Source organism: Phyllobates terribilis, unplaced genomic scaffold (assembly GCF_046119375.1).
Source record: "Phyllobates terribilis strain yellow unplaced genomic scaffold, ASM4611937v1 Scaffold_9__5_contigs__length_417890890, whole genome shotgun sequence".
Lineage (NCBI taxonomy): Eukaryota > Metazoa > Chordata > Amphibia > Anura > Dendrobatidae > Phyllobates > Phyllobates terribilis.
The window spans coordinates 278,666,593-278,686,846 of NW_027362769.1; the positions used below are offsets into that span (position 1 = coordinate 278,666,593).

Below are 20,254 nucleotides of genomic sequence, written 5' to 3' on the forward strand. Positions count from 1 at the left end.
TGACAACAAAATTGAACCTAGTAAAAAACAAAGACCATCTAGCCTGCCTAGGGTTGAGACGCTTAGCAGACTGGAGATATGACAGGTTCTTAAGGTCCATGATAACAGTAATAGGATGAACTGCCCCCTCCAACCAATGTCGCCATTCCTCGAAAGCCAATTTAATCGCCAAAAGCTCCCTGTTACCCACATCATAATTTCTCTCGGCCGAACATAGCTTCTTGGAAAAGAAAGCGCATGGACGCCATTTACCAAGGAACGGTCCCAGAGACAATACAGCCCCAACTCCCACATTCGACGCATCAATTTCAACTACGAAAGGTTGAGAAACATCTGGTTGACTGAGTATAGGTGCCTTGGCAAAACATTTCTTTAAAGAGGAAAAAGTCTGCTGGGCGGCATTCGACCAATTAGAATAATCCGACCCTTTTTGTAATGTCAGTGAGGGGTTTCGCTATTACCGAATAATTTTGGATAAATTTCCAATAAAAATTAGTAAACCCCAGAAAACGATGCAATGCCTTCAAGTTCTCAGGATGATCCCATTCAAGTACAGCACGGATCTTCTCCAGATCCATCTGAAAACCCGACGGTGACAACAGATACCGCAAAAATTGTGCCTCATGGACAGATAAAACACATTTCTCCAGTTTGGCATAAAGTTTGTTATCTCTTAAAATTCGTAGTACCTGTTTTCTTAAAGCGGCTTGCTCGGCTGTATGCGGAGGTAGACACGGAACACTGTCTCTTTAAATTTCGGGTTGGTTTATTAAAAACATCATAAACCAACCTGGAGTTCATGAAGTAAACACAGCCCATTCGGCATAACAGCAAAACAAAATGCAAAGATGCAGCACAGTCCGTATATCAGCCGGGGTCCGGCCACTCAGGGTTAGCCACACATGGTTCAGCAAAACACATGCAAGCTCCTCTCTCGAGCAATTGTCTTCAGATACTGAAACACCCGAGTCCCAGGCTGGCTATTTAAAGCTCAGGCCACTCCCTGGGGTGGAGATATGGTGAATGACCTCCTGCCCAATGGCCTCCTGCCCGCACTTTAGCCATTCACCTATAAAACATGCCCTTTTAAGTATGGCTGCTTAACCCACTTTGCACCTACGATGCAGCAGAAAACTTCCACGTTTCACATCACTGAAACTAATACCCTCACTGAAACATATCTGCCCTCCAGTATTCTGCCAGTGACTTTGTCACATATCCCCCTTTCTGCCCAAAGCCGGGGTTTTTGGCACCTTCATTTGCTAAACATGGAAGTCTGGACAGGGCATCTGCATTACTATGTGGTTTCCCAGACCTGTGCTCCACATGAAAATTAAAGTCCTGGAGTGCAAGAAACCACCTAGTCACCCGGGCATTCTTCCCCTTCCTTTTCCTCATCCATCTAAGGGGCGCATGATCTGACACTAATCTAAATTTACTTCCTCAAAGGTAATACCTCAGGGTGTCAACTACCCATTTGACGGCCAAGCACTCTTTTTCTATGATGGCGTAGTTTTTCTCACAGGCAGAGAGTATTCTGCTTAGATACAGAATGGAGTGTTCCTCCCCACTCACTTCTTAGGATAACATGGCTCCTAACCCGACCTCTGAGGTGTCCGTCTGGACCACAAACTCTTATTGAAGTCTGGCTGCTTACACAGAGCGAGATTCAACTCCTGGAACACCCCCTCTGCTTCAGCTGACCATTTGGCCATCACCGTCTTTGTCCCTTTTAGTCGGTCAGTCAGGGGTGCAGCTATCATGGCGATATTCGGGATAAATCGCCAATAGTATCCTACAATTCCCAGAAATGCCCAAATCTGTTTCTTGGAATTCGGTTGCGGACAATTTTGGATCGCTTCCACCTTATTTACTTGTGGCTTGATTTTGCCTCTTCCGATGATGTAGCCCAAGTATTTTGCCTCTTCTTTCCCCATGGCACACTTCTTTGGATTTATTGTAAATCTGACCTTCCTCAGCGCATCAAGTACCGTCTGGACCTTCTGTAGGTGACTTCCCCAATCCGGGCTGAAGATCACAATGTCGTCCTGGTACGCGGCAGCGTACTTGTGCAGGGCAACGACTCGGTCCATGGCCCTCTGGAAGGTAGCCGGGTCTCCCTGCAGACCGAACGGCATTTTGGTGTACTGAAAGCACCCGTCAGGTGTAGAGAAGGCTGTCTTCTCCTTGGCCCTTTGTGATAGGAGAATTTGACAGTACCCTTTTGTTAGGTACAAGGTGGTGATGTATTTGGCTGGCCCCAGCCTTTCAATAAGTTCATCCACCTGAGGCATCAGATACGTGTTGAATTCAGACAACTGATTTATCTTTCTGTAGTCGTTACAGAACCACCATTCTCCGTTCTGCTTCGGCACAAGAACAATGGGGCTGGACCAGCTGCTCTTTGATTCCTCGATGATGGTCAGGTTCAAAATTTTCCGCACCTCCTTGGAGATCACCTCGCGGCGGGCTTTGGGGATTTGAAATGGCCTCTGGTTCACCCGTACATGCAGTTCCGTCACAATCTCATGTTCTACAACCTGCGTACACCCTCCAGTATTCTGTCAGTGACTTTGTCACACTGTTTAACATGACCCTGATGTGTCTCTGAATCAGGTGAATAAATCAAAATATCATCCAAATAGACCACTACAAACCTGCCCACTAAATGTTGGAAAATATAGTTTACGAAATGCTGGAAAACCCCAGGTGCATTGGTGAGACCAAAAGCCATAACCAGACTCTCGAAATGCTTTCCATTCACCCCCCTCTCTGATTCTAACCAGATTGTAGGCTCCCCTTAGATCCATCTTGGAGAAGAACTTTTGCTTCCCACAATCCGGAATCAGAGGAAGAGGATACATATCTCAGACGGTAAATTGATTCAGCTCCCAGAAATCTAAACAGGGATGGAAGCCCCCATCTTTCTTCTTAATGAAGAAGAACCCTGCCAACACGGACAAAGAGGAGGGTCTGATATGTCCCTTCTTCAGACTCTCAGCAATGAAATCATTCATGGTTTGTCTCTCAGGACCGGAAAGATTAGACAGTCTAGACTTGGGTAGTTTAGCTCCAGAAATCAGATTAATGGGACAATCATACGCACGATGAACAGGTAAATCCTGACACCCCCTTCTCAGAAAAAGCTCAAAACCAGACAGAAATATAGGTAAGGTCTTTGTAGAGACCGCAGAAAGATAAGTGCTTAAACAGTTTTCATGACAGTAATCTCCCCACTCCACAATTTCCCTGGATTGCCAATCCACTACCGGATTATGTTTCACCAACCAGGGTAGACTCAGTACAACAGGAGTGGGAAGACCCTCCAGGACATAACAAGGAATTACTTCATAATGAAGGGGCCCCACCGTCAATCTTATATCATGAACAATCTGTGTCAGACATTTCTGAGCAAGTGGCGCTGAGTCGATGGCATAAATGGGGATGGGCTTTGTTAACGTACTGCAAGTAAGCCCATGAGTTCTCACAAACTCAGCATCAACCATGCTGACGCCAGCTCCACTGTCCAAAAACACAGAAATTTTCTCAGTCCTGCTCTCTAGCACCACCTCTTCCGTCAGGACAAACCGAGGGCTGCATGTAGAAGACAAACACACCCCCTGATTATCCAACCCCACACTGCTAAGGGTAAATCGAGTTCCAGATATACCTTTTTGCTTAGGAACCGAGGGACAAACCCCAAATGTCCCTTTTTACCACAAAAAAAACACACCCCCTTTCGCGCATTTAATGAGAAATATGCGATGCAGTAGCTCCCCCTAACTGCATGGGCTCCTCCAAATCCATGAATACAGGTTCACCCCCAGACCACCCCCCGACACTGGGGTGTTGCCCCGAAAAAGGCTCCGGAGAAGGTGGTCCCACCCTCCTGTCCCTAAGGCGTCTACACATATAGCCAACAACATGGCTGCCTCCAAGGGCCCAGGGGTTTTGTAAACTACCAAGGCATCCTTCAACCTTTCTGAAAGACCCTGACAATATTGGCTTCTAAGAGCCGGGTCATTCCACTTGATATCAATTGCCCATCTACAAAATTCGGAACTATAAGTTTCCCCTGATCGATCGCCATGCAGAAGGCGATGCAGCTTGAATTCAGCCATGGAGATTCGGTCAGGATCATCATAGATGAGGGCCAGAATCCCAAAAAATCCTTTAACTGATCAGAGGCAAGTAGAGCCCTGTGGCAAAGAGGAAGCCCAGGATTGAGGATCTCCTTGTGACAGTGAGATCACAAATCCCACTCGCTGCTCCTCATCTCCAGAAGAGTAGGGTCGAAGCTTAAAATATAATTTCCAAGCTTCATTAAGCACAAAAAAATTGTCTCTACCTCCTGAAAACGTGTCTGGAAGGGCAATTTTGGGCTCAAGCTAGATGGTCTACCCGCAGAGTCCCCAACATTAGGAGTCTGTTGCTGCTGAACAGCTGACCTCCAGTGACAAACTAGACAAACTACTAAGCAGCACTGAAACGGGATCCATAACACAAAAAAAAAGCCCGAAAGTCAGTTTAACTGGCTGGTGATAATGTGGCGCTAGGTATGGAGAGAACCCAGCACATAATGACGGGAAAAGGGGAGGGAGCCCTACAACTATGGAGAGTGGAGATCCCTAAATCGATCTAGACAACAAACCCTGGCTCCGCTATAGACCCTAAATAGGTTCTGCACCTATCACCAAGTAGGAAACCTGGCCCTAGCTGACCCTAAGGCTAGGCCCTAGGTAGGGAGTGGGAGGGGTGAGCACTGAGTCAGCCCCACTACCAACTAAAGTACACAGAGGGGAAACAAACAGGGAAACAGAAAGCACGGCAACTATCCTTGAAGGAACTCCAAGGTAATTCTAGCCGACTACTAGAATCCCAAGCCTGAATAGGTATAACACGCTATCACCAGCAACTCTCTGAGCAATCTGAGTGTGTTTATGGACACAGCAAGCAAGGGCTGATTAACAGCGGAAAGGTGAAGTTACCTCAAGGTCCTAAAGGGAAAGGTATAATCCCCAAGCAAGGTGAGGATCACCGCTGGGTCCTAAAGAGAGAGGAATTGAATCATAAAAGGATCAGGGAGATGTTTGTAAGGCCAAACGCAGTGACCTTCTACAGCCGGACACCTGACTGTTTGCCAACCCTGACACACCCGTGACAGAGTATTTAATCAGAAGACCTGGACCATGGATGGATCAATGGCATAAGGAAATCAGTACCGACTGGGCTGCTACAAACATGCTACAGTTGGGGGATATGTCGTTGGGATTTAAACTTTCTTAAAGGACTGTGCTACTGGATATCTGTGCTTTCGTCATTTTATCTGTCGTATGGAGGATTGTGGACTGAGACAATTGTATTTTGGCCATTTACCTGGAATTGCTGTATTACCCTGGATGTAAGGAATAAAATATTGTTGCATCGTTAATCTACCTAGGTGATTATTAAAACCCATAATCTCAGAACTTCACAGCTCACAAACTACATTCCCTCTTTGGAGTGTGGAAGGAAACCAGAGAACCCGGAGGAAACCTACACAAACATGGGGAGAACATACAAACTCCTTGCAGATATTGTCCTTGGTCGGATTTGATCCCAGAACGCGGCTGCGTGTGACCGCAAGTGACGTCATTAAGGTTACTGACAGGTTTATTTTTTTTTAAGATTTTGTTTCTCACAGTTGAAGAGTACCTACCATAAAAATTAATGACCTCTCCATTCCTTGTAGGTGGGAAAACGTGCAAAATCAGCACTGTATCAAATAATTATTTTCCCCACTGTAAATAGTACGGGATTGTCGGCAATAAAAAATATTCTCAAAAATAAAGAGAAACCCCAAAACCCCCCAACCCTAACAGGCAAGTATGCAAATACTCTCTCCTCAAGAGAAAGTGGGCATATTATTTCTGTAGTCGCCCCTTGTCAAAGACCAACTATTAATCCTGCTTATTAGAAGAATAATATCACACTAGAATCACTTTCAGTTATACAGAAGAGTATCCTGCCTGGAACGTAGATCCCTTTGGAGGAGAAACTTGACCCCAAGTAAACTTAAGAAAAACATTATAGATGTAATAGAACCCAACAGTCAAGCAGATATTCAGTACATATCCACAGACCACTATGTTCTGAAAACTAAAAGACTGTTAAAACAAAGGCATTATGACGTCCTGGTTCTGCTCCTGACGTAACTGCTGCTCATTCATATCCATCAAGGTCGAAGTGGATGCTCAGGAGGAAGTGGAGGGGTTGGCAACCTGGGAGCATACAAGGGAGTTATGGCTTCCGGGCCAATTTTTAACTTCAGCCAATTCTCAAAAATTCAGTAGGAGAGGAGCCCTCAACTTTCTTAGGTTCCCTAACAAGCTGCAGATTATTACGTCTTGATCTTTTTTCTAAATTATCTTTTTTGGCCAGGAGTGCTGAAATTAGCGGTGTCGATTTCCTGCTCTCCTTCTTTGTGCCATCTATGGTGCTGATTCTGCCCTCCATAGCCCCTGTTCTGTTTTTCACTTTTTGCAGATTATGACAGATATTTGACATGTCCTCCCTGAGGCTGCTTAACTGCAGAGTGAGAGTAGATAGAGAGATCTTACAATGGGCAACAGCCAGAAAAATGTCTGTCAAAGTGGGTTATGCGGGTCATTATACTGTGTATGTGCTGTGTCTCGGATGTTATGCCCCATTAGTATACTTGCTCCGTCACACTGTCTACATATCCTACCTCTTCCATTGATTCCTCCACATCCTCCTCTGCTCTCTGCGGTGGTGAGACTGCAATATCTTTGCTTTCCTCCCGTGCGGGTCCCTGCGCCTGGGCAAATCGCTCCAGCCTGGCAGCCACCTCCCTTCTCCTGGACTCACCAGCTCCCGCCATCTCCACTGTGTCAGCCGCGGCACCATCTTGGATGTGGAGACTCGTGTCTCCCACCATCTTCTTCTGGCTTTTTCAGGTCATGGTGATGATGGGCAATGATATCTCCGGGTGCAGCAATGTATCCGGAGCACAGGGCTGCAAGTGAAGCAGTTATCTGCGGGTCCTAAAGCGGAAAATTAGCTAGATGCTGGGGCAGGAGCTCCTGTGTCTGCGTCCTCTTACATCTAGGCCATGCCCCCATTTGGTCAGTATTTTACATCACTGTGTGTAAGCCAAAATCAAGAGTTTCATACTACAAGAACTGACCAGCACCTCCTGACAGAATAAATTTGGTTTGTATATAGTACAGTCAAAGCAGCATGTGCTTGTTCACATTTGATTCATTCTGTGCGGGGGTGCTGGTCTGTTTTTTCCTCTTCTTCCACTGGAAATTTAGCATTGACACTCCATCAGCCCTCATGGTCTTTGTTTACATGCAGCCAGCATGCGATTCCTGCAGCCATTGCTATGGTCATAAGTTGACTGCTTGTACACTAAGACTGGAAGGACCGCTAAAGCATCAGTGCTGAATTGCCAAGGGAAAGAAGATGTGAGGAGTGTTGTAATCTTTTTATTTTTATTTGTTTGTTTAGAACATTTGTGGCTTATTTAATTTTTTTTTAAATTGCATAAATCCAATAGCGGCGCATTTTAACAGGACTGTAGTGGTGACTTACTGTTTATTGCATGAGACTGCTGCACCCAAACACTGATCTCAGCGGACTCGTGCCATCTACATCAGCACAAGACCACTAGTATGGTTATATGCCATAAATTGTCAGTAGTTTTTGCAACTGTTGTCTTTTGATATGTCTTTTTCTAATGTAACTGTGATTATTTCTGTACAGATACCAATCCAGAGCCTCAGGATCGATACCATGGGATATATTTTGCAATGCTGCTTGCTGGAGTTGGGTTTCTCCTCCCTTATAACAGTTTTATTACAGATGTGGATTATCTACACCACAAGTTTCCAGGTTTGTTAAATGTAATTTCTACATTGTATTCTATAAGTCATATGTCTATCGTGTAAATTAATGTAGATCAGTTCTACTAAAGTGTTGCTGTGACGATATTTCGACTATAATATTGTACATTTTATGACCCCTGTGTGCTGCGCCATATTTAGCATCATATCTTACCTCATTTGTACAAAACAATGTGAGCATCCCAACTATGACAGACAAGTGTCTAAATGACTGGCAAGGTTTTTTTTTTTTCGAAGTAGAAGTAGTTTTTAGTGTTACTGTGATCCACTCTGAAATGATAATAGAACTTAGCCAATGGCAATCATTTTATCTTCTTCTCTTCCAAAAAAGAGACTACTCTGCTATTCTCCTTCTGCGATTATGTTAAAGTATAAAGATTTATTTGACTTTGTTTCCCTATTTAAGAAGTGGCGAATCTTCTTTCGAGATCATTACTAGTGAATGTTCTTTTGAAAGTACTTTTGACCAATTTTGCCAAACTTCTCTCTTTAGTAGTGCCAGAATGACCCACCAACAATTTCAACGTACAAAAAACACATTTTAGTAAAGCTTATTTATCCCTGCTGTTCTGTTCTTACTGACCATACACTTGCACTGTTCAGGTCAATATGACTCGACCTATTAAAGTCTGGTAATTTTGACATTTAGCTACACTAAGCGTATTATTTGAATACCAGTTGCATTATTTAACTGTATGTGAACATGGTTGGTAAAAAAAATGAAAATCAAAACTTCAGTTTACTTTATTCTCTTTAGAAAAAGGTTGTACTTGTACAGGTTCACTTTTTGCTATCTTCAGGCATTCTTACATTCTGCACAGAAATAACTCACGTGGTTTACATAACTATTTACTACAACTAGAACATGTAATATTTGTTTTATCACATGGGTATGGACAAATGCTGCATCTTTTCCTTTTTAGGCTTTTTCCAGTGCTGGTGGAGGCCGTGGGTTCGAGTTGTTGAGCTGCTGGATATGGTTTACTATAGCTGATGCTCCTTCACTTCAGAGTTTTACTTTTCTTCCTAAAATAAATGGCATAGCAAGTGACTTTGTTGCACGCACGCCGCTAGGTTCAGATAGGGGCGAGACAGGTTACATGAATTCTTTGGAATTCTGGGGGAACTGTTACTCAGGGCAACCATAGACCATGTGCTGCAACTTCTCTCAGGCACACAGGGTTATTGACCCTCAGGCACAGACACGTAGGTTGTTTCACTTTCTGACCAGACACACTTGACAAGAGTCCTCATAAACGGTAGTACAGTAGCATTTAATAAGAAGCCGCACAACCAGTGCAAGTTAAGTCTTATGAGCAACAGGCTCCAGTGACAAACAGTACAGTTTCCTTAGCAGCACAGCAGTTCACAGTCTTCCCAGTAGTACAGGACAGCACAGTTCTAATACAAAGGCACATTAATGAACACAGCATTCTTTACAGCACAGTGAGATGGAGGAGGGGGGAGGGTTTGCTGAGGGAGATGATCCCTGTGACACCATTTCTTCCAGTCCTTATCTTTCTGCCTTAAAATACTCTGCACTGCTAGTTCAGGAACTCTACCTGACCTGTGCTTAGCTTCACTCCTGACTTGAATATGTTTCACTTGCAGGGGCGCTTCTGTGACATGCAGAACACACACACCACCTTTCTCTTCGGCTCCAGCCAGACAGTAAACAACTTCCCCACAATCCACCTGGGGCTCTGCTAAATCACTCTCCTTCTCCTGTGACTGTGTTAACCCCTCTAGTTGCTGGATGCTTCTGGAGCACAACACTTCTTGTCTCATGTGCTTGTGTCACTTCTAATAGTTGCTGAATGCTTTTAAAGCAACAGCACTACTTCTGCATGTCACACTCTGCAACATCACTACTTCTGCATGTCACACTCTTCCCTCCTTTTTGAATGTCGTCCTCGACATTCATCTTAATTGGTCAATCTGACCAATTCTGAGACATTGGTGAAAGTTGGATAACTTTATATACAAATTGGCATTGTGAAATTGGTATAACGTTCATAAACATTGATAACAACCTAATCTTACGACCTTTTTCTTGTAGGATGCCTGTAAGAAATAAACAATTAACACAATTAAAACAATCAGCATCTCTTCAGCTGGAGCTTTTCGTACGTCTTCAACCAGCTCTCTTTCTCTATGTTTTAACAGTTCTTTGTTTCTACAAAGTCTTTTAAGGAAAATCAAAGCATGAAAACTGTTAGAATCTATTTTGTTTTACTATCGGCCATCTTTTTGTGGTTTGCTGGCTTCTAGTCTTTTCCTCTGGTGCTGGGTTTCTTGGTCACGTGATCTCTACACTCTTTATTACTCAGCACCTGGCTCCCATTCCCTGCTGGACATCAGTGTCCTAACGCTCGTGCTCTGGCTAAGTAGCCTTGTTTTGTTCTTCTTGCTTTGGACTATTGTTATCCTGGGACTTCTTGTTCCACCAGTTTTGTTTCCTTTAATTTTCATTTCTGAAACTATATTTTCTGTTAGGAGGTCTCCTGCTTTTGCTCCCAGTCCTTAGATCTTTGAGGGACCCCTTTCCCCGTCCTACAGGTCTTCATTTGAGTTCAATGCAGGAGTTTCGGTGGGGCTATTCATAAGGAATAGGGCACCCACCCCAGCGTAGGGTTTAGCTGAGTCTCAGTGCAGGGACAGCTTTTCCCTCCTATTCCTTAGTTTTAAGTTGCAGAACATAACAGTATGTCCAGCCGCGTTTAAAAAAAAAATTTTTTTTTTTTTTCTTCTCCTCTCCTCTTCCTGGATTTTCTTCAGTATAGTTACCATCCAGGAGCTTGCTCAATGCTTGCAAGGGTTGACTCTGGAGGTTGCCGATCTTCAGCAGTGCATGAGTAAATACCCTGCAGAACACTATGAAGAACCTAAGGTAGGATTACCTGAGTGTTTCTCGGGGAAACAATAGGATTTTTTTTCATTTAAAAATGCTTGTTTGTTGTATTTTCGGCTCAGACCTAGGTCTTCTGGTAGTGAACTACAGCATGTAGGAATTATTATGTCTCTATTGCGTAAGGAACCTCAAATCTGGGCGTTTTCCTTGTCTCCTGATGATCATTGCTTGAGTTTTGTGGAGGCATTTTTTGATTTTGATGCCATGGGTTTTCTATATGATAATCCTGATCGGGTTACATCAGCTGAGGCAGAGCTCAGACGTCTCAAACAGGGTTCTCTTGATGCTGAGAGTTATTGCACCCTGTTCAGACGATGGTCTGCAGAGGTCAGGTGGAACATCTCTGCACTCAAGTTTCAGTTTCTGGCAGACTTGAGTGAAAGGGTTAAAGATTTGCTCATTGCATTCCCTGCACCTGATACTCTGCAAGTTGCCATGCCGTTAGCTATCCGTGTGGATAGAAGGGTGAGGGCTAGACAGAATGAGGAGAAGTTTCCTGCATTGCTGGATTCTGTTTCTCATAATATTCCTGCCGACACTGGGGCACCTATGCAGGTCGGGGCAATGTCATCCCGTTCCAAGGAGAGGGACAGGAGGTTCTCTGAGGGACTTTGCTTGTATTGCGGTAAGGCTGATCATTTTTTAAAGCAATGTGAGGTTCGCTTAAGGAAAGGAAAAAAAAGGTCAGTAGAAATAACACTCCCGTTCGCATTGCGTTTTTACGTTCTGCTGGGGTGTTTTTTCCTGGTAATACCACCTGTCAGGGTCGTTTGATTGAGTTTCAGGTTATGGTGGATTGTGGTTCTGCACTTAATTTGATTGAGCAACAATTTCTTGAAAAGTATAAGTTTGATTCTGAACCTTTGTCGTCTCCTTTTCCTGTGGTGGCGATTGATAATACTCCCCTGGAGCATGGGAGCATTCTTCGAAAGGTCACTGGGTTTCCGCTTTCTATGAATATGGAATATCAGGAGCAGATTGACTTATTTGTACTTGCTAAGTTGCTTTCCTCGGTTATCCTGGGGTTGCCCTGGTTAATAGTGCATAATCCTTTGCTGGACTGGTCGTCTGGTTCCATAAGATCCTGGGGTCAGGGGTGTTATGGTAAGTGTTGTAATGTTCACATTGCGGCTGTTGTTAAGGGGGGAGTTACCTGAACCCATTCAGGATTTTTGGACGTTTTTTTCAGAGGTGGAGTCGAAAGCTTTACCACCTCATAGAGATTACGATTGCGCTATTGATTTCGTCCATGATGCTAAGCTCCCTAAGAGTCGGTTGTTTAATCTGACAATTCCCGAGAGGGAGGCTTTGAAGGAGTACCTTCAGACTAGTTTAGCTGCAGGTCACATAAGACCCTCTAAGTCTCCTGTGGCGGTTGGGTTCTTTTTTGTCAAAAAGAAGGATGGGGGTCTTAGGCCATGTCTGGATTTTCGGGAGATTAATAAGATTACTGTGCGCAATCCTTACCCGTTACCACTTATTCCGGATTTGTTTAACCAATTGACTGGAGCTAAATGGTTTTCTAAGATTGACCTTCGTGGGGCATATAATTTGCTGCGGGTGAAGGACGGAGATGAATGGAAGACAGTTTTTAACACCCCGGAAGGACATTTTGACTGTTTGGTGATGCCTTTTGGGCTTACTAACGCCCCTGCATTTTTTCAAAATTTCATCAATGACATTCTGAGACCCTTGATCTGTAGGAGTGTTGTTGTTTATCTGGATGACATTTTGATTTATTCATCGGATCTTGAGTCTCCTTGGCAGAGAGTCCGCAAAGTTCTTCAGATTCTGAAAGATAACACACTCTTTGCTAAATTGGAGAAGTGTCAGTTTGCTGTCCAGAAAATTAGTTTTTTGGGTTACTTTGCCTCTTGTGATGGTTTTGAGATGGACCCGGTGAAAGTTCAGGCTGTGCTGGAGTGGCCGAGGCCTGAGGGTTTGAAGTCCATACAGAGGTTATTGGGGTTTGCCAATTATTACAGGAAATTCATAAAGAATTTCTCTGTCATCGCTAAACCCATTACTGATCTCACTAAGAAGGGTGCTAATACAGTCCAATGGTCCACTGAGGCTATTGAAGCTTTTGAGTATCTCAAGGAGAGGTTCAGCTCTGCTCCTGTTCTTATCCAAACGGATGAGACCAAGCCATTTTTGGTTGAGGTGGATGCCTCATCTATAGGCGTAGGGGCAGTTCTGTCCCAGGAGGGTGAGGGATGGGGTGCATCCCTGTGCTTTTTTTTCAAAAAATTTTTCTGAGCCAGAGCTCAACTATGATGTTGGGAATCGTGAGTTGTTGGCTATTAAACTCGCGTTCGAACATTGGCGACATTTTTTGGAGGGGACTCGACATCCTATACAGGTTTTCACTGATCATAAGAATTTGATTTATCTGGACGCAGCTAAACGTTTGAATGCCCGTCAGGCTAGGTGGGCACTGTTTTTTGCCTGGTTCAATTGTTCCATAACCTTTGTCCCGGGGTCAAAGAATGTTAAGGCTGACGCTTTGTCTCGTAGTTTCTCTCCAGCGGTGAATGCTGAGAGGGAGGAGTGTATTTTGCAGAAAGGGGTGGTGGTGGCCGCATTGGATTCTGAGTTGGAGAATAGCATCCTAGGAGCTCAGAGTGCGGCGCACTAACACTCCATGTGGTAAATTGTTTGTGCCTAGAGCCTTGAGGAGAGCGTTGTTTGTTGAATGTCATGAGTCTCGGTTGGCAGGTCACCTAGGGATTTCGGAAACTAGGAAGTCTATCGGTCGGAGTTTCTGGTGGCCAGTGTGGCAAAGGGAAGTCATCAAGTGGGTGTGTCAGTGTTCTGTGTGCGCTAGGTCGAAGGCCTCTCACGCTCCGGCTGCAGGGTTGCTATGCCCCTTGGAAGTTCCTAGTTCGCCATGGACTCACCTTGCCATGGATTTTATCACCGATCTGCCTTTATCAAAGGGTTTTTCTGTCATCTGGATTGCTGTGGACCGTTTTAGTACAATGTGTCATCTGGTTCCGTTCAACAAGTTACCTTGTGCAAAGACTCTTGCTAAGGCTTTTGTGAAGGAGATTGTTAGGTTCCATGGTGTTCCCACAGACATTGTTTCGCTCACTTTTGACGTGCTTTTTGTGACAGATTGAAAATTCATTTGTCATTCTCGTCGGGTTATCATCCAGAGTCCAATGGACAGACTGAAAGGAAGAACCAGGATGTCGAGCAATTTTTGAGATGTTTTGTGGCAGACAATCAGGAAATGTGGTCAGAATTTCTACCACTTGCGGAGTTTGCCCTTAATAATCATACTTCTTCCTCGGCTGGTTGCTCTCCTTTTTTTTGTTTTACTGGCAGGTATCCATCTTTTGGTCCATTTTCCAAAGTTGGGGCTGCTGTACCGGAGGAGGAAAATTTTCTGGTGATTTGGAGAGGGTTTGGGCCAGTGTACGTCTGAACCTTAAAGAGGCTAACAGGAGATCAAAAAGGTATTTTGACAAAAAAAGAAAAGAGTCCTTGTTTGCTGTTGGGGATATGGTTTGGTTGTCCTCTAGGAATCTTCGTTTGAAGATTCCTTCTAAAAAACTGGGGCCTAAATTTGTGGGTCCTTTCAAAGTGGTTTAGATTGTCAACTCAACAGAGGTGAGGTTGGGCATTCCCTCGTCCTGGATGATTAGTTCTGTGTTTCATGTGTCGTTACTAAAGAAGGTGGACGCGCCTGATAAGCAGGTGAAGCCTACTGTTCCTCTTGTTGATGAGGACGGTGAATTTGAGATTTCTCGCATTTTGGATTCCAGGTGGCATAGAGGAAGATTACAGTATCTAGTGTCCTGGAGAGGTTTTGGCCCCGAGGATAATTCCTGGGTGAAGGCCGAGGACGTCTCGGCCTCAAGGCTAATTAAGGCTTTTCACAGGAGATTTCCTGGCAAGGCTCGGCCTAGAGGATCCGGAGGATCCTCGTAAAAGGGGAGGTACTGTTAGAATCTATTTTGTTTTACTATCGGCCATCTTGTTGTGGTTTGCTGGCTTCTAGTCTTTTCCTCTGGTGCTGGGTTTCTTGGTCACGTGATCTCTGCACTCTTTATTACTCAGCACCTGGCTCCCATTCACCTCTGGACATCAGTGTTGTAACGCTCGTGTTCTGGCTAAGTAGCCTTGTTTAGTTCTTCTTGCTTTGGACTATTGTTATCCTGGGACTTCTTGTTCCACCAGTTTTGTTTCCTTTAATTTTCGTTTCTGCAACTATCTCTTCTGTTAGGAGGTCTCCTGCTTTTGCTCCCAGTCCTTAGATCTTTTAGGGACCCCTTTCCCCGTCCTACAGGTCTTCATTTGAGTTCAGTGCAGGAGTTTCGGTGGGGCTATTCATAAGGAATAGGGCACCCACCCCAGCTTAGGGTTTAGCTGAGTCTCAGTGCAGGGACAGCTTTTCCCTCCTATTCCTTAGTTCTAAGTTGCAGAACATAACAAAAACAAGTCTTTCCACCAGGCAACATCTTCCATACTGCCTCTAGTTGGTGAATACAACTCAAGTGGGCTTACCTGGTCCATAGGCAGAGATACCTGTTTCCAGTCGACAGTCCTTGGCACTTGATTCGGTTCACCAAGTGTCTGATGCATCAGTATCACGGGCTTCCTCACTTCTCGAGTCGACATCCTCCTGGTGGGTTGTTCCTCAGAGACCACGGGTTCTTCGGTCACAGAAGTTTCTTCCATCGCACTCATTTCCCGTGCTTCCGCAGATGCTCTTGGAGCTGCTTCTGTAAGTTCCTGTACTTCTCCTGAGTCGCTTGTTTCCACACAGTCTGGTACATCCGCTCCTCCTGAGTGTCGATCAGTCTCTTCAGGGGCCGATGTTCGACCATCAGATCTGAATTTGACTTCATCTGTACTCCTTATTACGAAGTCTGGAGCGTCAGAACTTAGTTCACTCTCCTGAGGATGGTACATCCCTCTCCTTGCCGGCCTGAGAAATACAACGGTGTGTTCTTCTCCATTGGAACTTTCAAGGTCACTATCCACCTCCGGAGCTTCAGTCTGTGGTCGTCCCTTAGTCGATCTTGGACGATGTCGGTGTACTTCTGGGATGTCTTGTTGTGGTGGGAGATAATCACAGGGTAGTAGTAAATTCCTATGCACTATTCTGGTTTTCTTGTCAACCGTTTCCAATCGGATTTCATACACTGGGCTGTCATCAGCTTTCTTCCTTATGACCACATACACCTCGTCTTCCCAGTACGAACAAAGTTTTCCTGGACCGCATTTCTCACGTACATTCTTGACTAGCACTCGGCTTCCCGGTGCCAATTCTGCTCCATAACATTTTCGATCATAGTACTCCTTACTCTTGCTCTATCCTTGCGTAACCACTTTGGACGCTATGTTGTATGCCTCTGCCATCCGTTCCTTCCATTTCTGAACGTACTGCGGATATGTTCTGTAAGTCTCTGACACCGGCGTATCTAACATGATGTTGATTGGCAGTCTTGGCAATCATCCATACAATAGGAAAAAGGGTGAGTAACCCGTTGCATCGCTCTTTGTACAGTTATAGGCATGTACCACTTTTGACAGAGAACTCTTTCAGTCTTTCTTCTCATCAGCTGTTAAAGTGCACAGTATCGACAATAATGTCCGGTTAAAACATTCCACTTGTCCATTACCCTCTGGGTCATAGGGCGTTGTGTGAGATCTCTGAATTCTGCTGTACTTTCCTAGCTTGGCAAAGAGCTGGTTCTCAAATTCTTTTCCTTGGTCGTGGTGTAACCTCGTAAGGAACCCAAACCTCAAAGCAAAATCATTGAAGATCTTCTCTGCTGCTGCTCGACCCGATTTATTGGTTGAGCAAATCGAGTGAAATGGTCCATCACCACCAAGACGTATTCGTAACCACCCTTGCACATCTCGAGATGTAGAAAGTCCATTGAGACCATTTCAAACGGATACGTAGTTTGGATGTTGCCCATAGGTGCCCGGGTTGATGTGTTGGGACGTTTATCTTTCAGACACCCACACTCTCTGGTCACATACCTCTCAATATCTCAGTGTATGTACTGCCAGAATAAACTTTCACGGATCAAATTTGTTGTCCTTTCCACTCCCAGGTGTGTATGTAATGCCATCATTACACCCGACAGACCAGCAAAAAAGAGGCGACCGCATTATTTACATTGCACACAGCATCCTCCCCTTGTCTCCGTAGTGTGAGATCAGCCGGGAGGGGGAGGGGCGGGACTCCCACGACAGCAAGATGAGAGCAGGCATGTCTGTTGTGTGTGGTGCCCTCTGCCCAGCACACTACAGGTAACCCGTACAACTGCTTTCTATCTCATCTTTCACTGTGTGTGCATATGAAAAAGGGGGAAATTTGACAAATGATTGAACATAGCAGGTTTGAGTGTGTGTATTTTCCTATGTGGATGTGGGAGCATGCATGTGTATTTCCCTGTGTGTGTGAGCGTGCATGTGTATGTGTTTGGGAGCGTGCATGTGTATTTTCCTGTGTGTGTGGGAGCGTGTATTTGTATTTTCCTTTGTCTGTGTGTGTGGGAGCGTGCATTTGTATTTTCCTTTGTCTGTGTGTGTGGGAGTGTGCATGCGTATTTTTCTCTGTGTGTGTGGGAGCGTGCATGTGTATTTTCCTCTGTGTGTGTGGGAGCGTGCATGTGTATTTTCCTTTGTCTGCGTGTGTGGGAGCGTGCATGTGTATTTTCCTTTGTCTGCGTGTGTGGGAGCATGCATGTGTATTTTCCTGTGTGTGTATTTTCCTGTGTGTGTGTGGGAGCGTGCATGTGTATTTCCCTGTGTGTGTGTGTGTGAGCGTGCATGTGTATTTTCCTTTTGTCTGCGTGTGTGGGAGCGTGCATGTGTATTTTCCTTTTGTCTGCATGTGTGGGAGCGTGCATGTGTATTTTCCTCTGTGTGTGTGTGTGAGCGTTCATGTGTATTTTCCTCTGTGTGTGTGTGTGGGAGCGTGCATGTGTATTTTCCTCTGTGTGTGTGTGGGAGCGTGCATGTGTATTTTCCTTTGTGTGTGTGTGTGGGAGCGTGCATGTGTATTTTCCTTTGTGTGTGTGTGTGTGTGGAAGCGTGCATGTGTATTTCCCTGTGTGTGTGTGGGAGCATGCATGTGTATTTCCCTGTGTGTGAGTGGGAGCGTGCATGTGTATTTCCGTGTGTGTGTGTGTGTGTGGGAGCGTGCATGTGTATTTCCCTGTGTGTGTGAGCGTGCATGTGTATTTCCCTCTGTGTGTGTGTGTGTGAGCGTGCATGTGTATTTCCCTGTGTGTGTGTGGGAGCGTGCATGTGTATTTTCCTCTGTGTGTGTGTGGGAGCGTTCATGTGTATTTTCCTCTGTGTGTGTGTGTGGGAGTGTGCATGTGTATTTTCCTCTGTGTGTGTGGGAGCGTGCATGTGTATTTTCCTCTGTGTGTGTGTGGGAGCTTTCATGTGTATTTTCCTCTGTGTGTGTGTGTGGGAGCGTGCATGTGTATTTTCCTCTGTGCGTGTGTGGGAGCGTGCATGTGTATTTTCCTTTGTCTGCGTGTGTGGAAGCGTGCATGTGTATTTTCCTTTGTCTGCGTGTGTGGGAGCGTGCATGTGTATTTTCCTGTGTGTGTATTTTCCTGTGTGTGTGTGGGAGCGTGCATGTGTATTTCCCTGTGTGTGTGTGAGCGTGCATGTGTATTTTCCTTTTGTCTGCGTGTGTGGGAGCGTGCATGTGTATTTTCCTTTTGTCTGCATGTGTGGGAGCGTGCATGTGTATTTTCCTCTGTGTGTGTGTGGGAGCGTTCATGTGTATTTTCCTCTGTGTGTGTGTGTGGGAGCGTGCATGTGTATTTTCCTGTGTGTGTGTGTGGGAGCGTGCATGTGTATTTTCCTGTGTGTGTGTGTGGGAGCGTGCATGTGTATTTTCCTCTGTGTGTGTGTGGGAGCGTGCATGTGTATTTTCCTCTGTGTGTGTGGGAGCGTGCATGTGTATTTTCCTGTGTGTGTGTGGGAGCGTGCATGTGTATTTTCCTTTGTGTGTGTGTGTGTGTGGAAGCGTGCATGTGTATTTCCCTGTGTGTGTGTGGAAGCGTGCATGTGTATTTCCCTGTGTGTGTGTGGGAGCGTGCATGTGTATTTCCCTGTGTGTGAGTGGGAGCGTGCATGTGTATTTCCGTGTGTGTGTGTGTGTGTGTGTGTGTGTGGGAGCGTGCATGTGTATTTCCCTCTGTGTGTGTGTGTGAGCGTGCATGTGTATTTCCCTGTGTGTGTGTGGGAGCGTGCATGTGTATTTCCCTGTGTGTGTGTGGGAGCGTGCATGTGTATTTCCCTGTGTGTGTGTGGGAGCGTGCATGTGTATTTCCCTCTGTGTGTGTGTGTGAGCGTGCATGTGTATTTCCCTGTGTGTGTGTGGGAGCGTGCATGTGTATTTCCCTGTGTGTGTGTGGGAGCGTGCATGTGTACTTCCCTGTGTGTGTGTGGGAGCGTGCATGTGTATTTTCCTCTGTGTGTGTGTGTGTGTGGGAGCGTGCATGTGTATTTTCCTCTGTGTGTGTGTGTGTGTGTGTGTGTGGGAGCGTGCATGTGTATTTTCCTCTGTGTGTGTGTGGGAGCGTGCATGTGTATTTTCCTTTGTGTGTGTGTGTGGGAGCGTGCATGTGTATTTTCCTTTGTGTGTGTGTGTGGGAGCGTGCATGTGTATTTCCCTGTGTGTGTGTGGGAGCATGCATGTGTATTTCCCTGTGTGTGTGTGGGGCCATTATGCTGTGGGGCACCATATGATGCCATTATGCTGTGGAGCACCATATGGGGCCATTTTACTGTGGGGCACTATATGATGCCATTATAATGTGGGGCACTATGTGGGGCCATTATGCTGTGGGGCACCATATGACGCCATTATACTGTGGAGCACCATATGGGGCCATTTTACTGTGGGGCACCATATGACGCCATTATACTGTGGGGCACTATATGGGGCCATTATGCTGTGGGGCACCATATGACGCCATTATGCTGTGGAGCACCATATGGGGCCATTTTACTGTGGGGCACTATATGGGGCCATTATGCTGTGGGGCACCATATGATGCCATTATACTGTGGAGCACCATATGGGGCCATTATACTGTGGGGCACTATATGGGGCCATTATACTGTGGAGCACTATATGGGGCCATTATACTGTGGGGCACTATATGGGGCCATTATACTGTGGGGCACTACAGTGGGCACAGAAACTATTCAGACCCCTTTAAATTTTTCACTCTATGTTTTATTACAGCCATTTTGTAAATTCTAAAGTTCATTTTTTTCTCTCATTAAAGTACACTCTGCACCCCATCTTGACTGAAAAAAACAGAAATGTAGAAATTTTTGCAAATTTATTAAAAAAGAAAAACTGAAATATCACATGGTCATAAGTATTCAGACCCTTTGCTCAGACACTCATATTTAAGTCACATGCTGTACATTTCCT

At 45.2% G+C, this 20,254-nt stretch overlaps 1 protein-coding gene across 3 annotated transcripts in view; it reads left to right on the plus strand.

The window, feature by feature from the left end:
- Nucleotides 1-20,254, plus strand: part of SLC29A4 (solute carrier family 29 member 4) — a 524,342-nt gene that overhangs the window by 214,071 nt on the left and 290,017 nt on the right. For all 3 annotated transcript variants that reach the window (XM_073647822.1, XM_073647824.1, XM_073647823.1), the window contains one exon: nt 7,768-7,896. In XM_073647822.1, the coding sequence (XP_073503923.1) occupies nt 7,768-7,896 (129 nt within the window). The remainder of the gene's footprint in view (nt 1-7,767; nt 7,897-20,254) is intronic.